Raw genomic sequence first — 24,537 nt, 5'->3', positions numbered from 1 at the left:
TCTAACACATTTATTTCATAATTGTTTATATATATATATATATATATATATATATATATATATATATATATATATATATAATATCTATAGCTGTCTCTTCATTGCATTTTATCTTCAACATGATCAGTTGCTTATGCGCTCAGTGTAAGTGAACCCTCATCTATCTTCCTTCTTCATGCATTTGTGTCTGTGTGCAAGTGGTTGTGTGCCAGGGTGTATGCTTGTGGGGTTTGTTGTTGTTGTTGTTGTTTTTGGCCTGACATGTGTGCATGGCTTGAGATCTGTACTTTGGGACACCAGAAAGTGCTGAGCACTACAAACGTAAAAGCTGTTGTCATCATTGCTAAGTAATAACGAATGAGGTGAACTGTCTCTCTCAGGGGTTGTTTGAAGGCCCGAACGGCTATTATCATTGTTAAGTGCAAACACTGATGTGAACTAACTGTCTTTCGGGTGTTGAAGACCCCACGGCAACAGCCCCTCACTCCCCTGGTCAGCCTGATGGGGATGGTGGTGACGGAGACAGCGGTGATGACGATGATGATGAGGAGGAGGAGGAGGAAGAGGATGTGGGTGACACGGAAGGCAGTGACGACGAAGACCAACAGATGGTCATCATGGACCCAGATCATGTGAGTTGTGTGGAAGTCTTTGTTGTGGATGGGAAGAAACAACACATGCGCACGAGCACACACACACACACACACACACACACACACATACACACACACCACATACACATGCTGACACACCACACACAGACACACACACACACACACACACACACCACACACACACACATACACACACACACACACACACACACACACACACACACACACCACATACACATGCTGACACACCACACACACACACACACACACACACACACACACACACACACACACACACACACACACACACACACACCACACGCACATGCTGACACACCACACACACACCACATGCACATGCTGACACACACACACACACACACACACACACACACACACACACACCACAAACACATGCTGACACACCACACACACATACACACACCACATACACATGCTAACACACATAAACACACACACGCACGCGCACGCAAGCACACACGCACACACACATAACCCACAACTATGCATTACAAGGGTAATACAAAAAATTGTGGATTGTGATGAGGATGGAAAATATAGGTAGATGTTGTATAGGTATCATCATGAGAGCAACCAGTGGTCTCTCTCCTATTCTAAACTCTTTGTGTTGTACCGTTCATGTCTACTTGCACACCTGCTTGCACACACTTGCACACGTGCACACACACCGCAACACCTTCACGCAAACACCGCCAACACACCCCTACATACACATACACACACACACACACACACACACACACACACACGTACACACACATGCATACACAAACACACACACACACACACACACACACACACACACACACACACACACACACACACACGTACACACATGCACACACAAACACACACACACACACACACACACACACACACGTACACACACATGCACACACACACACACACACACACACACACACACACACGTACACACACATGCACTCACACACACACACAGTGTTGAGAAAAATATGGGCTGAATAGTACTCATGTTTTTTTGTTTTTTTTATGTTTGTTGTTTTCAAATCAAACCTGATTGTCAGCAGTATTTCTCTATCAATGTGTGCAGCCACTGATGAAACGCTTCCAAGCTGCCTTCAAATCTCACCTGGAGAAGCAAGATACAAAACTGATGCTGGAGCTGAAAGAACTGGTGAGGGAACACCATGTATTATGGTGCATAGGCTGTAAACTACCTCGTAAAGGCAAGGCAAGAAGGTTATTTCCCCGGGGGCATTGAAACAGTACACGCATACATCTTTTGCACTCACCATATACAGAGATGCCAACTGTCATGATTTGGGCGTATTTTGTTACGCTCGATAGCGGGTTTGTTCCGACGTTTCGCCAATGTCAAAAGTGCTCCGAAGAGTTCATTTTCGAATTACACAGCATGGTCACATGGTTTCGTGTCATAACATTACCCCAGACCTATCAATCACGAGGCCAGGGCAGTCAATACTAACCCTTGGTCTCACGTGATGATGTTCGGCTAATTGCGTGTGTGCTTACATTGAAACAGCATTGAGTGGACCGATCAGCTTAATCGTTTGCCCGAACACGAGAGATCGTGGCTGAATCAAGTTGCGTCTCAGTCAAACAGAATCTATGCCCGGTTTTATTAAGCAATGGAGTGCAAGGAAGGAACAAGTGTTTGTATGCCTTGTGGATAAAATGCACGTTTGCTGATGTTGGAGTGTTCCTACCAAATTCAGAATCTTCCTACCAAATTTCCTGATTGTTTCTACGAACACTTGACAGGGGTTGGCATCTCAGGTTATGGGACCTTTAGCCTCTGACCTGTCGGAGAAAGAAAGGTAAAAAAAACAAACAAAAAACAAACAAACAAAACCGTCACTGACCCAGCACCGATGCATAATGCTGGGGTGTGCAGGACGCGACGCTCAAGTGATCAGTGACTTGTTTTTTGACTCACTTGTGTAAACAAAGTGAGTCTATGTTTTAACCTGGTGTTCGGTTGTGTGTGTGTGTGTGTGTGTGTCTGTGTGTCCGTGGTAAACTTTAACATTGACATTTTCTCTGCAACTACTTTGTCAGTTGACAGCAAATTTGGCATAAAAATAGGAAAAATTCAGTTCTTTCCAGTCATCTTGTTTAAAACAATATTGCACCTCTGGGATGGGCACAAAAAAAAAAAAGAATGAAGCCTAATTATATGCAAACTGCATTTACTGTTATATTTTTTGTATTCTCTAACCTTGGCACTTTGATCTGATATTCTGACCCAACAACTAGAGCAGTCATTATTATCATTTTTTGTTCAAACAGGAACTTCTTTTGCTAAGCATGGAAGTTTTATTTATTTTGCAAACGTTTTGGTGCAGATAGTAAAAAAGGGAAATTACTCTGTAATTAATACTAGGGGAGTTAATTTGCTTTAAACTGCTCTTTCTCATCTTAAACATTACATTTTGAAATTATACTCAATACATAAAAAGCTTGGATTTTTTTTTTAAAGTGTATCACAAGTGAGTCTTGAAGGCCTTGCCTCTCTTGTTCTTTCTTTCTCTGACAGGTTGATGTCCTTTCCTACGGTCATCTTCAAATCCAAAGGACGAACATCAGCCTGTCAGAGAATAAAAACAACAACACAACAGCAATGAAAACCTGTCACTGACGCAGCACTGATGCGTGATGCTGGCTTGTGTGTGCAGGTCGCGACACTCAAGTCGAAGAAGGTGGAGCGGGAGGACCTGGGGGTGGAGCTGTACGGCACACAGCAGGACCTGGCCCGGCATCAGATGAACCTGGAGTGCCTTCACGACCACTTCACCGACATGTCGCAACAGCGCTTCCGAAAGGAGGAACAGCTTCGCGAGGTGCGCGCCCTCTACAGGGACACCCTGCTGACATTCAACAAGGAGAAACAGCGAGGTGATGGATCGTTATGGGGTTGTGTGAATGTGATAGGAGAAATATCAGGGACACCTAGCTCACCTTCAACAAGGAGAAACAGCGAGGTGATGGATCGTTATGGGGTTGTGTGAATGTGATAGGAGAAATATCAGGGACACCTAGCTCACCTTCAACAAGGAGAAACAGCGAGGTGATGGATCGTTATGGGGTTGTGTGAATGTGATAGGAGAAATATCAGGGACACCTAGCTCACCTTCAACAAGGAGAAACAGCGAGGTGATGGATCCGTTAGAATAGAATAAAATAGAATAGAATAGAATATGTCTTTATTACCAAGTGTACCGGGGTCACAAGGAATATCGGGGGGATAATACATAACAAGATACGATCATAGATCGAAAATCATATACAAACACAGATACAGTAGAAATTAGGATGCATACAAGTGCATATCACTACAAAAACTTGTGCATACTCACACATGCACGCACTGCACAGACACACACACACACACACACACACACACACACACACACACACAAAAAGTCTATCTCTCTCTGTCTGTCTGTCTGTCTGTCTCTCTCACACACACACACACACACACACACACACACACACATACACACACACGTTTGAACAGAAGCTGCATATTACATGTGGATGGGGCTGATGACTAGATCTTCAGGTAGATGGTTGTTGATGGGGTTGATGTTCATGAGGTTGTGTGAATGCGATAGGAGAATTATCAGGGACACCCAACTCACCTTCAACAAGGAGAAGCAGCGAGGTGATGGATCCGTTATGGGGTTGTGTGAATGTGATGAGAGAAGGTGGCAGAATGGTTAAGACGCTCAGATGCCAATATAGAGAGTCCTTGAGGGTGTGGGTGCGAATTCCGCTCTCGCCCTTTCTCCCAAGTTTGACTGGAAAATCAGTTTGAGCATCCAGTCTTTTGGGTGAGACGAAAAACCGAGGTCCCGTGTGGAGCACACACTTGGGACACTGAAGTAGAACCCATGGCAACGAGAGTGTTGTCCTCTGGCAAAATTATGTAAAAAGAAATCGACTTTGATAGGTACACAAGCATGCACTCTAAGGCCTGACAATCATCACGTTGGGCTATGCGGCTGTCAGGCCTCTGCCTAACAGATGTGGTGTAGCATGTATGGATTTGTCCGGACGCAGTGACGCCTCCTTGAGAAACTGAAACTGAAACTGATAGAGGAGAAATATCATGGACACCCAGCTCAAAGGAGCACCCAGGAACAACCAGCTCACCTTCAACAAGGAATGAATGAATGAATGAATGAATTAATCTATTTTCCAACGGTGAAGATATTAGCACTTTGGCCGACTTACACATCTGCCGTTGTTCTAAGAGACACACAAACATGTACGCATATAAATGTAGTTATAATTAATGCTTAATACATGTATAATGTACGAGTATAACACAGCGTCAAACTGAGAGACACAACATCGCTCACATCTGTACGGAACGGAAGCGAGTAACACACACACACACACTAACACACACACACACACACACACACACACACACCAAGGGAAAAACAACAACAAAACCCTAGCATGAATGCTGCACATGAATGATTCAAGTGAAATTAACACAGAAAAGTAATGTAACGGATGTAAGAGACATAAAAGACAGCAAATAAGGCGACGGGTAATAGGGATATGGACAGATAGACACATTATGTGAAAGACAGAGAAAGGGAGAGACAGAGGGGAGAGAGAGACAGAGACAGACAGACAGACAGAGAGAGAGAGACTGAGAGATGTAAAGATATGTCAGTGTGGGGAAAAAAAGAAAAAAAAAAGAGTTGGGTGAGGATGGTTCACAATTTGTAATACATGTAAGTATGCAGAATCGTAGTCGTGACCAGACTAGAGTTTGATTTCGAGAAGCAGAGAGGTGAAAGATGGATGGTAGTGGGCTTGTAATGAAATGTGAAAAGAGAAATAAGAAAAAAAACCCCCCAGCTTTGACAGGAAAACAGATGCACTTGCAGGCAGAAAAAAAAACAGAAAGAAAAAAGGTGGCGCTGATATGTATGTATGACGTGCTCTCACCAGGGGAGAGCAAGCCTTAATTTCACACACACAGAAATCTGTTGACAAAGAGTAACACAACACAACACAACACAACACAACACATTTTGTAATGATAAAATGGTTAGATATAATTATTTATCAGTACTTGGCGAATGAGACTTTCACAAACTTGATGAAAATATGAACAGTATATTTTTGTGTGTGCAAAAGTTACATACAGAAGCAGAGAGGTGATATATGCTTTTTTTGCTTTCAGTATTTCATTCTTGTTTTGATGACAAGTTTGTTAGATATACTGATAAAAACATTAAAGGAATATGTACACAAAGAGAAAGCAAAGCAATGTGTGATTAATGAGACATTCACAACCTTAGAAATGTACAAACAATACTTTTTTTTTCAAATTGTTAAAAGGTAATTTGATTAAAGAGTGTAAATGTACATAGAGCTTTTTGGGAGAATAATGCTGAGTAGGTATTGTTAATTAATGAGTTTATCTGGTGCATAATATATCTAAATATTGTTTTGTTTTACATGGGTAGACAGTTATTGATTATTATGATAATGATGATAATAATGATGATGATAACAATAATGATAATAGTAATAACAATAATGATAGAAATAATATTTATATAGCGCTGAATCTTGTGCACAAACAAATCAAACGCTTTCACACCAGTCATTCACACGCATGCATAATTCTAAAACTGGAGAAACTGAAAACAAGGAAGAGGCAGGGGAGGGAGGCTGTCTTGGGAAGAGGTGGGTTTAAAGGCCAGACTTGAAACAGCTGAGTGCGGAGACCTGACAAAGTGAAAGAGGAAGTTCATTCCAAATACAAGGTCTAGAGACAGAGAAAGAACGGCGGCCAACAGTGGAGTGTTTGAATCTGGTTATGCGTAAACAGAATGGATCTGAAACCGATCGTAGAGAGCGAGATGGAGTGCGGAGGTGAAGGCAGCCACAGAGATACGAAGGGGCAGATTTGTGAATACATTTACAACATAGAGTGCTGATCTTATACTTTATACAGTATATGTATAGCCGTAGTCTGAGACCTTGGACAGACCTGACTAAATAGAAAAAAAAGAAGAAAAAAAAGGTGAAATTATAATATCTTGATGTAGCACTGTTTTGGTATGAGAAAAAGACTGACAGTGACATGTGGATGAACAGAATATGACATGCAGACAACCTGAAGGGTTGTAGGAACGAAAGCAGCATCAGCATCAACAGCAAAACAACTACCTGACAAAACATATTGTTTATGAATGAGAATGCATTCAACTTGCAGTCCATTTCATAGAACTGGTTTGAGAGGCTCTGACTTTTTGAATGCAAGGTTGCAAGTCTAACAAACAAACAAACAAACCAGCTCAAGCATACATGTAAGATAATCAGCACTGGTTAACGTGGTAACAAGAATGATTAGGTAAAATGATTTAGTTCTTATGATTTATCTAAAAAAAAAAAAAAAAAAAAAAAAATCAGGATGAAATGAGTGGAAGGGCATACGACCTGAGCACAGCCTACGGTCTGATTCGCCTTAAGGAGCTTCTTGGATAAGATAACCCACCATTAACTGACTTGTATTGCAGGTTTGTGTCTTGGTGTGTGTGTGTGCGTGTGTGTGTGTGTGCGTGTGTGTGTGTGTGTGTGTTGTTTTGTTGCTGTTGTTTATCAGATGTGACAGAGTTTTGTGGCCATTTGTGGTCGGCTGAACTACAAGCAACTATGCCAGATATCAAGCGTTCATTTCCCTCGTGGCAAACATATAACATTTTTTTTCAGTTTGACCACCCACTAACCACCACCGCCAGCCTGCCCTTTTTGTTTAAAGCTCAGTTCGTTCCACACACAGATGACATTGACCACCCACTAACCACCAGCCTGCCCTTTTTGTTTACATCTCAGTTCGTTCCACACACACATGACATTGACTAACCACTAACCACCAGCCTGCCCTTTTTGTTTACAGCTCAGTTCGTTCCACACATACATGACATTGACCAACCACTAACCACAACCACCAGCCTGCTCTTTTGTTTACAGCTCAGTTCGTTCCACACATACATGACATTGACTAACCACTAACACACTAACCACCAGCCTGCTCTTTTGTTTACAGCTCAGTTCGTTCCACACATACATGACATTGACTAACCACTAACCACCACCGCCAGCCTGCCCTTTTTGTTTACAGCTCAGTTCGTTCCACACATACATGACATTGACTAACCACTAACCACCACCGCCAGCCTGCCCTTTTTGTTTACAGCTCAGTTCGTTCCACACATACATGACATTGACCAACCACTAACCACCACCGCCAGCCTGCCCTTTTTGTTTAAAGCTCAGTTCGTTCCACACACAGATGACATTGACCACCCACTAACCACCAGCCTGCCCTTTTTGTTTACATCTCAGTTCGTTCCACACACACATGACATTGACTAACCACTAACCACCAGCCTGCCCTTTTTGTTTACAGCTCAGTTCGTTCCACATATACATGACATTGACCAACCACTAACCACCACCACCAGCCTGCTCTTTTGTCTACACCTCTCAGTTTGTTCCAAACATAGTATACATGGCACTGACCAACCAACCACTAAGCACCACCACCAACCTGCCCTTTCCTTTACAGCTCTGTTTGTCCCACACACACACACACACACACCACCACCACCACCACCAGGCAACCTGCCCCCTTTTTTGTGCGTTCCACAGCGGCGGACCTTCTGGTGGAGTTGGAGAACCTGGCCCTGCGGCTGTTCTACATGGGCAACGCCAAGGACGACATCCGCGGCGACATCGGCGTGATGCGGCGGGCCGCCGAGAAGGTGGAGTCACAGGTGACGAGGGCGGAGAAGGAGAAGCAGAAGCAGGACCTGTACGTGGACCGGCTGGTGGAGCGGGTGGACAAACTGAGCGAGGAGATGGCCATGTACGAGGCCCAGATCATCGCCCAGGGCCAGGAGACCCGCGCCGCCCAGGACGCCCTGATGGAGGCCAACGTCGAGATGCTGGTTGGTAGGAGGGCACCTGCCACAGTGATGGTGGTCTTGAGTGCCGCCGCGCCAGTGGTGATGATGATGGTGATGATGATATGGACACTTATATAGCGCCTATCCTCGGTCGGAGACTCGAGCTCAAAGCACTTTACAAACACAGGGGTCAGTTTGCACAACAGGCTGCCCACCTGGGTAGAGTCCACTGACGGCTGCCATTGGGCGTTCATCATTCGTTTCCTGCGTCATGCAACCAGGTTTCAGGCACGCACACATACACACACAGAAACATGTAACATTTTACTTGTATGACCGTTTTTTGTTTATTTTCCCCGCCATGCAGGCAGCTATGCCCCGTTTTTTGGGGGGTGTACATGCTGGGTATGTTCTTATTTTCATAACCCGCCGAACGCTGACATGGATTACATGTAACGTGCGTATTTGATCTTCTGTGTGCGTATACACACGAAGAGAGTTCAGGCACTAGCAGGTCTGCGCATATGTTGACATGGGAGATTGGAAAAATCTCCACCCTTTACCCACCAGGCGCCGTTACCGAGATTTGAACCCGGGACCATCAGATTTGAAAATCCAAAGCTTTAACCACTTGGCTGTTGCGCCCGTGGTGGTGGGTGGCGGTCTGGGTTGCTGGTTGTTTGGATGGGATGATGAACGCAGGTCCTGTGTGAAGCATGGCGCTTTCTAGCGCACCGTCAATGAACCCACGGTGGTGGTGGTCTGGGTTGCTGGATGTTTTCATGGGGTATGATGAACACAGGTCCTGTGTGCAGTGTAGCGCATTGTCAAAGAGCCCACGGCAAGAAAAGAGTTGTCCGCCGCAAAATACTGTAGAAAAATCCACTGTGATAAATAAACAAAAAAGAAATATACCTGCAGGCAGAAAAAAATAAGAAAAAAATGGGTGGTACTGATGCACCATTCCCGGGGATTTCACGCAGAGACACGCAGAGATCTGTGACAAAATAATACTACACTACACTACACGAGACAGGAGAAAGTTGCAAGGAAATGTCTGGTTGGAAGTCCAAATTGCCCCCCCCCCCCCCTCAAAATAGGAATGAACTGTTATTCAGATGGACTCAAACTAACTTAAAAAAAAAAAAAAAAAAATTCTGGAAGTTGCAGCAGCATTGGAACCTTAATAATCTCACTGAAAATAAAGATTAAACCTACAATGATGAATCGGATTCTGTCGTGTTAACACTCAAGGAAAGTCGGGGCTGAGTCGTTATATAACAGACATAATCAGGGAAAAAGAAACAGAAGTAGGATGTGTATAATGACTTTGCCAGCAGTTATTTTCCTTTGGCGATAGGCAGTGGACCAATCAGCTTAATAGTTTGCCCAAACAAGAGAGAACGTGGCCTAAATAAAGTTGCATCTCGGTCAAACAGCATCTGTGCCCGGAGGATTAAAGCTATGAAGTGCAAGGAAGGAGCAAGTGTTTGTATGCCTTGTGGATAAAATGAACGTTTACCGATGTTGCTCGGAGTCCCCAGTGTTCCTACCTAAAAAAAAAATTCAAAATGATCCTACCAAATTTCCTTGATTGTTAGACAGTGGTTGGCATCTCTGTACACAGTCAGTCATCCCTTGGTGTTGCAGGCGATTGGCTTGGAGAAGAAGCAGCTGTACCAGCAGTGGACTTCCAGTCTGATCGGCATGAGGCGCCGTGACGAGGCCCATGCTGCCATGCAGCTGGCAGAGCAGTATGTGGGACCACCACCCATCCTCCACCATCAGTCAGATCTCCACCACCCATCCACCACCATGACTCAGATCTCCACCACTCATCCTTCACCATCAGTCAGATCTCCACCACCCATCCTCCACTATCAGTCAGATCTCCACCACCTATCCTCCACCATCACTCAGATCTCCACCACTCATCCTTCACCATCAGTCAGATCTCCACCACCCATCCTCTATCAGTCAGATCTCCACCACCTATCCTCCACTATCAGTCAGATCTCCACCACCCATCCTCCACCATGACTCATATCTCCACCACCTATCCTCCACCATGACTCAGATGTCCACCACCCATCCTCCACCATCAGTCAGATCTCCATCACCCATCCTCCACCATCAGATCTCCATCACCCATCCTCCACCATGACTCAGATCTCCACCACCCATCCTCCACCATCAGTCAGATCTCCACCATCCATCCTCCACCATGACTCAGATCTCCACCACCCATCCTCCACCATGACTCAGATCTCCACCACCCATCCTTCACCATGACTCAGATCTCCACCATCCATCCTCCACCATGACTCAGATCTCCACCACCCATCCTCCACCATGACTCAGATCTCCACCCATCCTCCACCATCAGTCAGATCTCCACCACCCATCCTTCACCATGACTCAGATCTCCACCATCCATCCTCCACCATGACTCAGATCTCCACCATCCATCCTCCACCATGACTCAGATCTCCACCACCCATCCTTCACCATCACTCAGATCTCCACCACCCATCCCCCACCATGACTCAGATCTCCACCATCAGTCAGATCTCCACCATCCATCCTCCACCATGACTCAGATCTCCACCACCCATCCCCCACCATGACTCAGATCTCCACCACCCATCCTCCACCATGACTCAGATCTCCACCACCCATCCTCCACTGTGACTCAGATCTCCACCACCCATCCTCCACCATGAATCAGATCTCCACCACCCATCCTCCACCGTGACTCAGATCTCCACCATCCATCCTCCACCATGACTCAGATCTCCACTCATCCTCCACCATCAGTCAGATCTCCACCACCCATCCTCCACCGTGACTCAGATCTCCACCATCCATCCTCCACCATGACTCAGATCTCCACCACCCATCCTCCACCATGAATCAGATCTCCACCACCCATCCTCCACCGTGACTCAGATCTCCACCATCCATCCTCCACCATGACTCAGATCTCCACCACCCATCCTCCACCATGACTCAGATCTCCACCATCCATCCTCCACCATCAGATCTCCACCACCCATCCTCCACCATGACTCAGATCTCCACCACCCATCCTCCATCATGACTCAGATCTCCACCACCCATCCTCCACTGTGACTCAGATCTCCACCACCCATCCTCCACTATGACTCAGATCTCCACCACCCATCCTCCACCATGACTCAGATCTCCACCACCCATCCTCCACCATGACAGATCTCCACCATCCATCCTCCACCATGACTCAGATCTCCACCCATCCTCCATCATGACTCAGATCTCCACCACCCATCCTCCACCATGACAGATCTCCACCATCCATCCTCCACCATGACTCAGATCTCCACCATCCATCCTCCACCATGACTCAGATCTCCACCCATCCTCCACCATGACTCAGATCTCCACCCATCCTCCACCATGACTCAGATCTCCACCATCCATCCTCCACCATGACTCAGATCACCATCCATCCTCCACCATGACTCAGATCTCCACCCATCCTCCACCATGACTCAGATCTCCACCATCCATCCTCCACCATGACTCAGATCTCCACCCATCCTCCATCATGACTCAGATCTCCACCACCCATCCTCCACCATGACTCAGATCACCACCATCCATCCATCCTCCACCATGACTCAGATCTCCACCACCCATCCTCCATCATGACTCGGATCTCCACCATCCATCCTCCACCATGACTCAGATCTCCATCCATCCTCCACCATGACTCAGATCTCCACCACCCATCCTCCAACCATCAGTCAGATCTCCACCACCCATCCTCCACCATGACTCAGATCACCACCATCCACCCATCCTTCACCATCAGTCAGATCTCCACCATCCATCCTCCACCATGACTCGGATTTCCACCATCCATCCTCCACCATGACTGAGATCTCCACCATCCATCCTTCACCATGACTCAGATCTCCACCATCCATCCTTCACCATGACTCAGATCTCCACCACCCATCCTCCACCATGACTCAGATCTCCACCACCCATCCTTCACCATCAGTCAGATCTCCACCATCCATCCTCCACCATGACTCAGATCTCCACCATCCATCCTCCACCATGACTCAGATCTCCACCATCCATCCTTCACCATGACTCAGATCTCCACCATCCATCCTTCACCATGACTCAGATCTCCACCACCCACCCTACATTATCAGTCAGATCTCCACCACCCCATCCTCCACCATGACTCAGATCTCCACCACCCACCCTACATCATCAGTCAGATTTCCACCATCCATCCTCCACCATGACTCAGATCTCCACCACCCATCCTACATCATCAGTCAGATCTCCACCACCCATCCTCCACCATGACTGAGATCTCCACCCATCCTCCACCATCATTCAGATCTCCACCACCCATCCTCCACCATGACTCAGATCTCCACCACCCATCCTCTACCATGACTCAGGTCTCCACCACCCATCCTCCATCATGACTCAGATCTCCACCACCCATCCTCCACCATGACTCAGATCTCCACCACCCCGCCTCCACCATGACTCAGATCTCCACCACCCATCCTCCACCATGACTCAGATCTCCACCACCCATCCTCCATCATGACTCAGATCTCCACCACCCATCCTTCACCATCAGTCAGATCTCCACCACCCATCCTTCACCATCAGTCAGATCTCCACCACCCACCCTCCACCATGACTCAGATCTCCACCACCCATCCTACATCATCAGTCAGATCTCCACCACCCATCCTCCACCATGACTCAGATCTTCTCCATCCATCCTTCACCATGACTCAGATCTCCACCACCCATCCTCCACCATGACTCAGATCTCCACCATCCATCCTCCACCATCGCTCAGATCTCTCGCACACATTCATCACAAAAAGCAACACACAAGAGCACTTTACAAACAAGCAAACAAATTGATAAACAAAAAAAAACAAAAACAAGGTAAACAGACAGAAAAGTGTGTGTGTGAGGGGGGGGGGGGGATTCCCCCCACCGATTTCTTTTTCTGGCCAGTGAAGAAATGTGCCGCACAAAGAAAAAGAAGGAGGAAAAATCAATCAATGCGCTCCATGGACTTGATTGCAACTATGAAAAAAAAAAGACAACTTTTTCAGGTCTCACTAATTTTCATTTTTGGCATCAGTTGGAAGTTGTGTGTGTGTGTGTGTTTTCTGCTTTTTTGTTACTCAGGTGTGTGAACAAAATGAGTCAAATAAATTAACTTGGTCTCAGTTGTACATGTGTGAGTGAAGGTAGGTATGTATAAGTGCTTTGTAGTCATAACCTCGATGATGAGCAGGTGAGCAGGGTGAGAGGTCAAGACCATTATTTGGCAAAACAGTGCTCCGTAATTCATTCTGTTGTCTACCCTCCTGTGTTGTTTGTGTGTGTGTGTGTGTGTGTCTGTGCGTGCGTATTAGCAGCATCGTCATCTCCCTCATTATCATTCGTCATCACCAAAAATATAGAAAACAAAATGTCCCAAATGCTGAAACACCAAAATACTCCTCTAAAAAGAAACATAAACAAAAAAAATCATTAAAAATTCTCCATTCCTGTTTCCACCCTCTTGTGTTTGTGTGTGTGTTTGTATCTGTATCGCAGCTTCCACGGCACACACACACACACACACACACACGCACACAGAGACAGATGAACACTTACTTGTACAAGCACACACACATACGCCCATATCCCCCACCCCCAACCCCACACACATATATACAAAGATATATATATACACACCCGCACGTTCCAATATTCCGTTGCTCCCACAGTGTAGGCATGCATACACACACATGCCTCATCCTCTACCCCCCTACCCCCCGCAGCCCCCCACTCACACACACACACACATACGCACGTGCACAGGACTCTCCTGACACTTGTGTATACTTACACCCTCGCGCATGCACAAACGCATTCAAACACAGACCCACACATACACACACGCAAAGAGGCTGCCACTGACTGGCCGCAAGAGGGATGGGAAAAGATCTCTGATGCCCAGAACGTGGCGTCTAGTGTGTTGCTCAGTCTATTGTATTTGGAAAAGCCCACAGAGACTCTGTTCCGTTTTGAAGAAATTTGCGCAATACGTAGCCTAGAAAAGAGTGTGTGGAGGAGGGGGGTAGAGGAGGTGCAGGGTAATGTGTGTGTTGGGGCTCGTGTGCGTTTGTGTGTGTTTGACTGTGCTTTCGTGTCTGTGAAACTGCGTGTTTGGTGCATATCTGTTGTGTGTGTGTGTGCGGGGGGGGGTGGGGTGGGGGGGGGATGTCTCCATGTTTTACATTTATTTGCTTATTTATCATCATTAGTATCTTATTTATTTATTTATTGTCATTATTATTGTTATTATTATTATTATTACTTTCTTATAATTATTGTTTATTTATTTATTTATGTACGCTTATAGTTGACTTATCAAGTTTTTGCGCCTTATACATATTATGAGTAGTTATTTTTTAATGTATTTATCTATTATTTATTCACTCCTCTTTTTTTTCTCTCTCTCTCAGGGCCTGACTAAGCGCGTTGGGTTACGCTGCTGGTCAGGCATCTGCTTGGCAGATGTGGTGTAGCGTATATGGATTTGTGCGAATGCAGTGACGCCTCCTTGAGCTACTGAAACTGTATCTGTGTGTGCTAATTAGCAGCGTTATCATCTCCCCCATTATCATTCGACATCACCAAAATAGAGAAAACAAAATGTTCCAAATACCGAAACACCAAAAACCCAACAAAAAAAACCCCCAAACAAATAAACAAAAAAGTCCACCCTCTTGTGTGCGTGTCTATTTGTAGCATCCTCATCTCCCCCCGGTATCATAAGTCATCACCAAAATATAGAAAACAAAATGTCCCAAATGCCGAAACATCAAAACCTCCTCTCAAAACAAAACACACACACACACACACACACACAAAACCCCAAAAATAAAAATTCACCATTCCTGTTTCCACCCTCGTGTGTGTGTGTGTGTGTACTTATTAGCAGCAGCATCATCTCTCCCATTATCACTCGTCATCACCAAAATATAGAACAACAGAATGTCCCAAATGCTGAAACAACACACACACACACACACACACACACACACGAGGGTGGAAACATGAATGGAGACTGTGTGTGTGTGTGTGTGTGTGTGTGATTAGAATAGAATACTTTTTATTGTCATAAAACCTTGTGTGTGTGCGCGCGCGCGTGCCCCGCCCCGCCCCGCCCCGCCCCACGCTCATGCCACACAGCCAGCAAGAGCAGATGGTCCTGACCCTGGAGATGGAGATCGAGGGCTACAAGAAGTCCATCCTGAAGGCGCAGGAGGAGAACGAGAAGCTAACCCTCATCCTCAACCGGACGGAGCGCGACATCGAGAACACCCGCAAGCTGCTGGTGCAGTGCAATGGGGACCTGGATGCCCTCAAGGCCAGGTTCACCACCTACACCCGGGTGCTGCAGGAAACGGAGCAGGCCCTGCTCAGAGCCATCGCCGTGAGTAGATGATGGATGGGTGGGTGGGTGGATGGGTCAGAGGGTGGGCAGGTGGATGGATGGGTGGGTTGGCCTAAAGGCCAAGTTCACCACCTACGCCTGCGTGCTGCAGGAAACAGAGCAGAACTTGCACAGGGCTGGATGATGAATGAGTGTGTGGGTGGGTGGGTGCCAAGTTCACCACCTTGACATACGTCCTGCAGGAAAGAGAGCAGGCACTGCACAGAGCCGTTGCCGTGAGTCCTGGGCTGGTGGATGGGTGGGTGGGTTGGCCTCAAGGCCAAGTTCACCACCTACACCTTCGTGATGCAGGAAACGGAGCAGGCCCTGCATAGAGCCATCGCTGTGAGTCAGGGGCTAGGGGTTGGTGGGTGGGCGGGATGGATGGATGGGTGGGTTGGCCTCCAGGCCAAGTTCGCCACCTACACCCCCGGGTGCTGCATGAAACGGAGCAGGCCCTGCTCACAGCTGTTGTGAGAAGATGATGGGTGGGTGGATGGATTGATGGGTTGGCCACAAGGCCATGTTCACCATCTCGCCGTGAGTAGATGATGGATGGGTTGGCGGGTGAGTGGGTGGGTGGGTGGATGAGTGGCTTGGCCTCAAGGCCAAGTTCACCACCTACACCTGCGTGCTGCAGGAAACGGAGCAAGCCCTGCACAGAGCCGTCGCTGTGAGTCCTGGGCTAGATGGATGGATAGACTATCGATCGGTCGCCTGTTTTTAGTTTTGGATGTGGTTTTCTTTTTCGGGGTGGGATGGGGCTGAAGGTTATTTCTGTATTTGTTTGAAGATTTTCTTTTCTTCTTTTTTCTTTTTGAATGGCGGGGTTATCTTTTGTGCGAATGTTGTGACATGCCAGTACAAAGCAGTGGTGTTAATAATTATGTGCAGCGATTTGGTGGACGTGTCTTTCTTTCTGACACAGACACAAATACACGCAGACACAGACACACACACACACACACACGCTTGTGTGCACACACACACGCACACACACACACACGAATATGTATATGTATACATCATAATTATATAGATAAATACAAACGAGCAGCTACGTGTGTGCAGGACAAGACTCTGAAGGAGAACGAGCTGGATGCCCTGAGGAAGCAGATCCAGGCGCAGTGCCAGGAGAAGATGTCCCTGGAAGACCAAATCATGGAGAGGCTGCAGTCCCAGATGACGCTGAACAACTCTGCCAATTACACCCTTAAGCTCACTGAGAAGGCCCGCGAGCAATCCAGAAGACTGGTCAGTTTTATCTCTTTCTTCTTCTTCGTTGTTTGTGGGCCGCGACTCTCACATTCGCTCGTATACACAAGTGGGTTTTCACGTGTAAAATCGTGCAGCATGCAACAGCAACTTTTGTTACGAAGTATCTGAAAGGTGAAGCCGTGGAAAAGACAGGAAAAAGCTTTAAAGTTTGACAGATAGGAACACAGAAATCATTCGGAGGAATCTTGTGAACAGTTCTTCAGTGCAGCGCCCACATACTTTTCTAGGATTTAAGGGTGCAGAAGAAGACGTTGTAAAATCACCCTCTTGATTATTATTGCTGTGTGTATTATATATATATATATATATATATATATATATTATCCATATATATATATTATCATTATTATTATCATTATTACTATCATTATTTTGTCAATTAGCTCACAACAGTTTTTGAGTTTTTCACACATTTTTTAGCAATAGCCATGCAGCAGTTTTAAAATGTGGAATTTTGGAGTGGAGTGGAATTTTGGATCAAACTTCATGTGTAATAAGTCAATGTCTTCAGAATAAAACAAACTTTTGATTGTGAAAAACTTGCGGATTATTGTCATTTTGATTACCTTTGACCTCTGTTCCTAAAAAATAAAAAAGCATTTTGAGTATTTTCAGTATTTCACTTATTTTCAATGAACAAAAAAATCCAAGATATTGAGTTCCAGTTCACAGTTTTAACTTTTATTGACAAAGCAATCATTTGTCTTTCATCTGAAACAAAACTGAATGCACTGTCAAAACCTACATGTTCAGTGCTTTGAATATATGCATATTTCCTGATTGTTCACTACAAATCACAAAAGTCATGTACACTACAACAGACTTCTTGTTTTGCCGAAAAACACAAGAGTTTACACAATAAACACTTAACTTATGTAGTATCCCAAGGATACAAAAATAGAGAGTATTCACAAACTACAGTCAGTTTTTTATTTTTTTTTATTTTATTTTTTTTGTACACAATGTAAATGTTGATATTGTTACTAAAGATAGAATGACCACTCCCACCTGAACAATTGACCTGTTTTAACAGTGGAAACAGTTGCTTTGGTTCTTTGGATACACATTGGTTATGAAGAGAATGTCTAAAAAATTTTTTTTAAGACATCAAATAAAAAAAAATCAACAACCAAAAAACCATATATATATATAGGTATATATATATATATATATATATATATATATATATATATATATATAGGTATATATATTATGGTTTCGAACTGAGCAGTAGCTTGCTTTGTCGTTTTTTGTTTTTTTTTTCCTAAACACAGGAATCTCAAATCGTCGACATGGAGAACAACATTGCGAAAGACACGCTGGAGGCGGTGACGATCAGGGCGCGGCTGGAGGAACTGGGGAAATTGCACGACGGGCTGGACAGCAAGATAAAGGAGAAGAACAACATCATCAGTAGAAGCGAGATGGAGATCCATCGGATGAACGCCACCGATGAGCGCCAGCAGAACCTCATCGACTTCTACAGCAAGAAGCTGGATGCTATGATCAGTGCTTCTGGCGTGAGTGTTTTGCTGTTTTTTGGTTGTTTTATTTTGGGTTTTTTTTGTTACAGGTGTATGTATTTGTATTTGTATTTCTTTTTATCACAACAGTTTACTCTGTGTGAAATTCGGGCTGCTCTCACCAGGGAGAGCGCGTCGCTATACTACAGCGCCACCCATTTTTTTTTGTTTTGTTTTTTTGTATTTTTTCCTGCGTGCAGTTTTACTTGTTTTTCCTATCGAAGTGGATTTTTCTCCAGAATTTTGCCAGGAACAACCCTTTTGTTGCCGTGGGTTCTTTTACATGCGCTAAGTGCATGCTGCACACGGGACCTCGGTTTATCTTCTCATCCGAATGACTAGCCCCCAGACCACCATTCAAGGTCTAGTGGAGGGGGAGAAAATATCGGCGGCTGAGCCGTGATTCGAACCAGCGCGCTTAGATTCTCTCGCTTCCTTGGCGGACGCGTTACCTCTAGGCCATCACTCCACTTATGGCAAGAACAGTTCCTTTTTTCGTTTTGAATCATTTCTTAAGTTGTGATGGACATTCGTATTCGCATATATAAATCACTACATTTGCATACACAGATGAATGGACATGCTTCCTTGAAATCATGAGAAAGCAAGTTTGCATTTGCACGTTTACATCTATTTCCGCTAAATAAAGACCATATCGAATGACAGCCAGAACACTACGTTAAAATGTAGTTTCCACTAACGATGAGTGGAAGATTTGTCACAATAACCGTGAACACAGTGAAGACTAGAACAGCCAGTATTTGCTACAAGTGTCCACAGGTGGTGAACTCGTAGGATGCCTGGAATCTTTCAGTCACGTCTCTTCCGTCTGGAAATCCTGTGCTAAAAATTTCCTCTTTTCTAGTGCTCTCTTTGTTGATGCATTTTTTTTTCTTCCTTCACCAATGCCTGCTTTTTCTGCCTTTCCAGTTTATTATCTTTTCTCTCCCCCTCCCCCATCCCCCTTCTTCCCAGCGAGCCTTGACACTTTTCCCTCTCTTATCTGCAGGTCATGATGTATTATTTGTGCTGTTTTGATCTGGTGACTATGTAATGATAATGTAGACACTGGGATGGGCACTAGCTGTCCATTCTGCAAAGTTATTTTCCTATATGGACTTTTCTATGTATTTTTTGTATGGCTTTGAAGTTGTTGTTTTTTTTTTTATCATGTTTTAATTTTTTTTTCGTAATCTGGGAATGATGAATTAAGTGGAACTTATGCAGGTTTTTGATACATTTCTCACGACAGACATTTGTAATTTAATGCTGTTGAAGTGGTTATTTAGTTGGGCGGTCCTTAGCGGGTGGGTTGGACTAAGAGCAACAGTGTGCGGTGTGACAGCAGAGACGCCAACTGTTACAGTTTCGCCATATTTTGTTACACTCGATCACAGTTTGTTCCGACATTACGCCAACGTCAAAATTGTTCCGGCAAGTTCATTTTTGACTACATAGCCATGTTTTCCTGTCATGATATTACCCAGACGCTCTAGACATGTTGATCACGAGGCCAGGGCAGTCACTACAAACCTTGGTCTCACGTGATGATGCTCGGCTAATCGTGTGCGTGCTTAGATCGAAGCAGCATTGAATTGAGTGGACCGATCAGCTTAATCGTCGTTTGCCGGAACAAGAGATGACGTGGCTGAAACAAGTTGCATCTCGGTTAAACAGGGTATGTTCAAGATCCTGTAATCCATATCAGCGTTCTTTGGATTATGGAAAACAAGCATATACCCAATATGTACCCCCCCGCCCCCGAAAACGGAGTATGGCTGCCTACATGGCGGGGTAAAAACGGTCGTACACGTAACAGCCCACTTGTGTACATATGAGTGAAGGTGGGAGTTGCAGCCCACGAACGAAGAAGATCCTACCAAACACTTGACAGGGGTTGGCATCTCTCTGTGACAGGGAGTGGAGCTGGGGCCCCTGGAGATCCAGATCAACTCGGTGCTCAAGTCGATAGACAAGCTGCAGCACGAGTCCCTGGAGCTGCAGCAGCGCTGGCTGCGGCGCCAGACCGAGCTGGTGCGCCTGTGCCACGACAAGGACGCCCAGTCCTCTGGCCTGGACAACCTCAAGAGCAAGCTCACCATCCTCTCCCAGAAGAAGATCCGCCTTGAGAGTGAGTGATCATGTGCAGGGTCCGCCGTATTTTGTTACACTCGATCGCATTTTGTCAAAATTGTTCTGACGAGTTCATTTTCGACTGCATAGCATGGTCACATGCTTTTCTGACGTAACATTACGCAGACACATCGATCAGGAGCCCAGGGTAGTCACTACTAACATTGGTCTCACTTGATGATGCTTAGCTAATCGCGCTAATCGCGTGCGTGTTTACATTGAAACAGCATTCAGTGGACCAATCAGCTTCATTCGTAGCAGTTACACCGTGTTGCAGGTAGGCCCAAGTGTTTGTATGCCTTGCAGATAAAATGTACGTTTGCTGATGTGACTCGGAGTTAGAGTGTTCCCACCAAATTTCCTGATTGTTCCCATAAACGCTTAACAGGAGTTGGCATCTCTGCATGTGGTCATTAGCAGGAAGGTGACAGAATGGCTGAGATGCTTATCTGCCAATACAGTGTCCGTCAGGGTGAAGGTGTTTTTTTTTCTTCTTTTTTTTTTTCTTCCTTTTTCCAAAGTTTGACTGGAAAATCAAACTGAGCATCTTGTCATTCCGATCAGACGATAAATCAAGGTCCTGTTTGCAGCAGGCACTTGGCACACTGAAAAAGAACCCATGGCAACAAAAAGGATTGTGCTCTGGCAAAAATCTTTGGAGGAAATCCAGTATGATAGGCACACAGATATATATATATATATATATATATATATATATATATGCATGCACTCCAGGCCTGAAACTGTGACATCCCTTTTTTGTGGCCTCAGCTGCATGCAGGTCATGGAGCACCAGAATGTATTGGGCTCCCCCCTCCCCCCCCTCCCCCCACCCCCTCTTTTTTGGTGCTTTCACACGCCTTCTTCATTGGCCAAAAAACCCCAAAAACTTTCCTTCCTTCTGTTTTTTTTTTTTTTTAATAATTTTTTTCGATTAATACATTGTTTTTAAATGTATTCAAAGTAGTATTCTTCCAAATACACTAAGTTCTTTGTCTGAATAATCGGTTTTCATGGACAATTTCGGTGAATATTTTAACAAAAACGTGAAACTGATGGAATGTAGGCCTATCGGTTTGAGCAAACCAGTGCATTCGCTCATTGTATGCGATAGGGAATGTGTTTGAGCAAACTAATGTGTTCACACACTCTAGCTGAACAGTGAAGAATGAATGTTTGTGCAAACCAGTAGGCCTAGTTTGCGTCAGCTTGACATGGCAAGTTATACTCAACGAGTACAGTACAAACTCCTGATGTTCCTCTTCATGTTTGTTTTGGTGGTGGTCTTTCTTGTTGCAGGCATTTGTTTTCTTTTCTTTTTTAAATTGCCCCTCCCACCTCTTTGAGTGAATTATGGGGTGATAGTTTTGGTGTGTGTGTGTGTGTGTTTTTTTTTTTTTTTTTTTTTTAAGAGTTCTCAAGCTCGATACGTGTTTGTTGTGCTAGATGAGATTGATGGCATTGTGCGAATTATGTGGTATAGTTGTTGTTTTTCTCCAGTTGATGGAACTGTGAATTTTGGGGTGATAGCTTATTGTGTGAATTATGGGGTGACAGCTTTTTTTCTCTCTCTGATTGATGGAATTTCTTGAATTATTGATGGAATTGTGTGAATTATGGGGTGATAGGAATTTTCCCTCTCTAACTGATGGAATTGTGTGAATTATGGGGTGATAGCTTTTAGAAGTTGATGGAATTGTGTGAACTATGGGATGATTGTTTTTGATTTTAAGGTTGATGGGAATGTGTGAATTATGGTGTGATTGGGTTTTTTTTTCATTTTTATTTTGTAACATTTTATTTTTAGAGTTCTCAAACTTGACATGTGTTTTGTCGTGCCAGACGAGATTGAGGGACAAAACCGGGAGATCGGCGACGTCCACCGCACTGTGCGCACCATGGAGACGGACATATGGAAGCTGAACGTGTTGCTATTCAAGGAGAGGGACAAAGACCACCAGGTGGAGCAGGACAACATCCTGAAGGAGAACGTCTTCATCGCTGACCTGAAGGTCAGGCCATGGGGAAACAATCAGATATCAAGGAGGGTTTGCAGGCCCGCTTTCGTGGTGGGACCTTTCGTCGCTTGCAGAGCGAGAAGTAGGTCATGTGACGTCATGGGCAGCCCACCACCGTGACCAGCTATTTTGAGTTTGCACTGCCTTTTTTTTTTTTTTTTTTTTGCCCCATCATCTGCACCGTTTCAGTGGCATTACTCCCACGCCGCTCATTTAGATTCACCCATACACGGCCACACCCGGGTTCGTCCGTCACAGTTCCAGCGTTGGCAGGCACTGCCTGTATTTGGACAACCTTTCGGCAAAGTTTATGAATGGATCAGTTCGAATACTTAATGGCAGAAACATGCTCAAAGTAAACGTAGAAGACTAAAGCAAACAATGGGTATAACTATAAAACCAAATATTATATATCTTATAAACTTGCAAAAATAGTGACCGAAAATGTTCAAAATCCTTTCATCAGAACAGTAATTTCCACGACGAAATTTTAGCCTTTCGGTGACATGGGAAAAAACATGAAATTGAGACGTGCACATGCATGCGATTCTCGGGGAACCTCCACGAAAATCAGAAGAAAATGAGAGTCTGCAAACTCTCCATATTGTTCATTACTCCAGCCTATCTACGTAATTTATCCATTGAAGTCGTGTTGAATAACCGTCAGAGAGTTTGTGTGTATGTTAGATGTGTTCATGCATGTGCATCTGAAGAAGTTGCTTTATTTTCTGTCATATTTTCCTCTATTTTTCAAACTTATGAGCAAGCTGAACAGAAACAAAACCTGCATACAAGAAGGAAGGAAAATGTATTCACTCGCTGTGAATGTGTGTAGAATTTGATTTATTTGTGTGTGTGTGTGTGTGTGTGTGTGTGTGTGTGTGTGAAAATAAACTTTACTGAAGGGACTTTTCATTTATACAACTCAGTGTCCTGAAGCAGAAAAATATATTATAAAACAACCATTTAATTGATTGATATCTCATCAAACTGGGAGTCTTCTTTTTTTGAATAGAACAAATGAAAAATCATCACTTACCCTGCTGTTGTTCTGTCTGGTTGGTTATGTGTGTATGGTGGTTCACTTCAGTGCCTGTTTTGTTTGTCAGGCAGCAGAGAAGGCGTCCATTGAGCTCACGGAGAAACTTGAAAAAGTCACTGAGGAGAAGGAGAGTCTGCTAAACAAGCTCTTTGAAGCTGCGTAAGTTGTATTTGGATTTTTCTTCTTTTTTTGTCTTTTGTTTCAATCTGTTCTCTCTCTCTCTCTCTCTCTCTCTCTCTCTTTTTTTTTAAGCATAGCATCCCCACCTTCTGGAAATGCTGTATTTGAAATTTCCTCTTGCTGTCGCTGTGTTTGTTTCTACTGTTTTTCTTTCTTTACTATTCCATGCTTTTTTTTTTGGCTTTTTTTTTGCCTTCCTAGTACATTCCCCCTTTATTTTCCCACCGATCACTGACAAT

At 44.7% G+C, this 24,537-nt stretch overlaps 1 protein-coding gene across 3 annotated transcripts in view; it reads left to right on the top strand.

Annotated features, from left to right (window-relative positions):
- Positions 1-24,537, top strand: part of LOC143296068 (coiled-coil domain-containing protein 40-like) — a 43,924-nt gene that overhangs the window by 10,210 nt on the left and 9,177 nt on the right. For all 3 annotated transcript variants that reach the window (XM_076607822.1, XM_076607823.1, XM_076607821.1), the window contains exons 6-16: positions 463-632; positions 1,729-1,812; positions 3,335-3,554; positions 8,346-8,644; positions 10,253-10,356; positions 15,881-16,124; positions 17,196-17,378; positions 18,677-18,922; positions 20,843-21,056; positions 22,901-23,070; positions 24,186-24,277. In XM_076607822.1, coding sequence (XP_076463937.1) covers positions 463-632; positions 1,729-1,812; positions 3,335-3,554; positions 8,346-8,644; positions 10,253-10,356; positions 15,881-16,124; positions 17,196-17,378; positions 18,677-18,922; positions 20,843-21,056; positions 22,901-23,070; positions 24,186-24,277 — 2,026 coding nt within the window. The remainder of the gene's footprint in view (positions 1-462; positions 633-1,728; positions 1,813-3,334; positions 3,555-8,345; positions 8,645-10,252; positions 10,357-15,880; positions 16,125-17,195; positions 17,379-18,676; positions 18,923-20,842; positions 21,057-22,900; positions 23,071-24,185; positions 24,278-24,537) is intronic.

The sequence above is a fragment of the Babylonia areolata genome, chromosome 21 (assembly GCF_041734735.1).
Source record: "Babylonia areolata isolate BAREFJ2019XMU chromosome 21, ASM4173473v1, whole genome shotgun sequence".
NCBI classification, from domain to species: domain Eukaryota; kingdom Metazoa; phylum Mollusca; class Gastropoda; order Neogastropoda; family Buccinidae; genus Babylonia; species Babylonia areolata.
The sequence above is the reverse complement of the archived record's forward strand: the minus strand, read 5'-3'. Positions and strand labels throughout refer to the sequence as shown.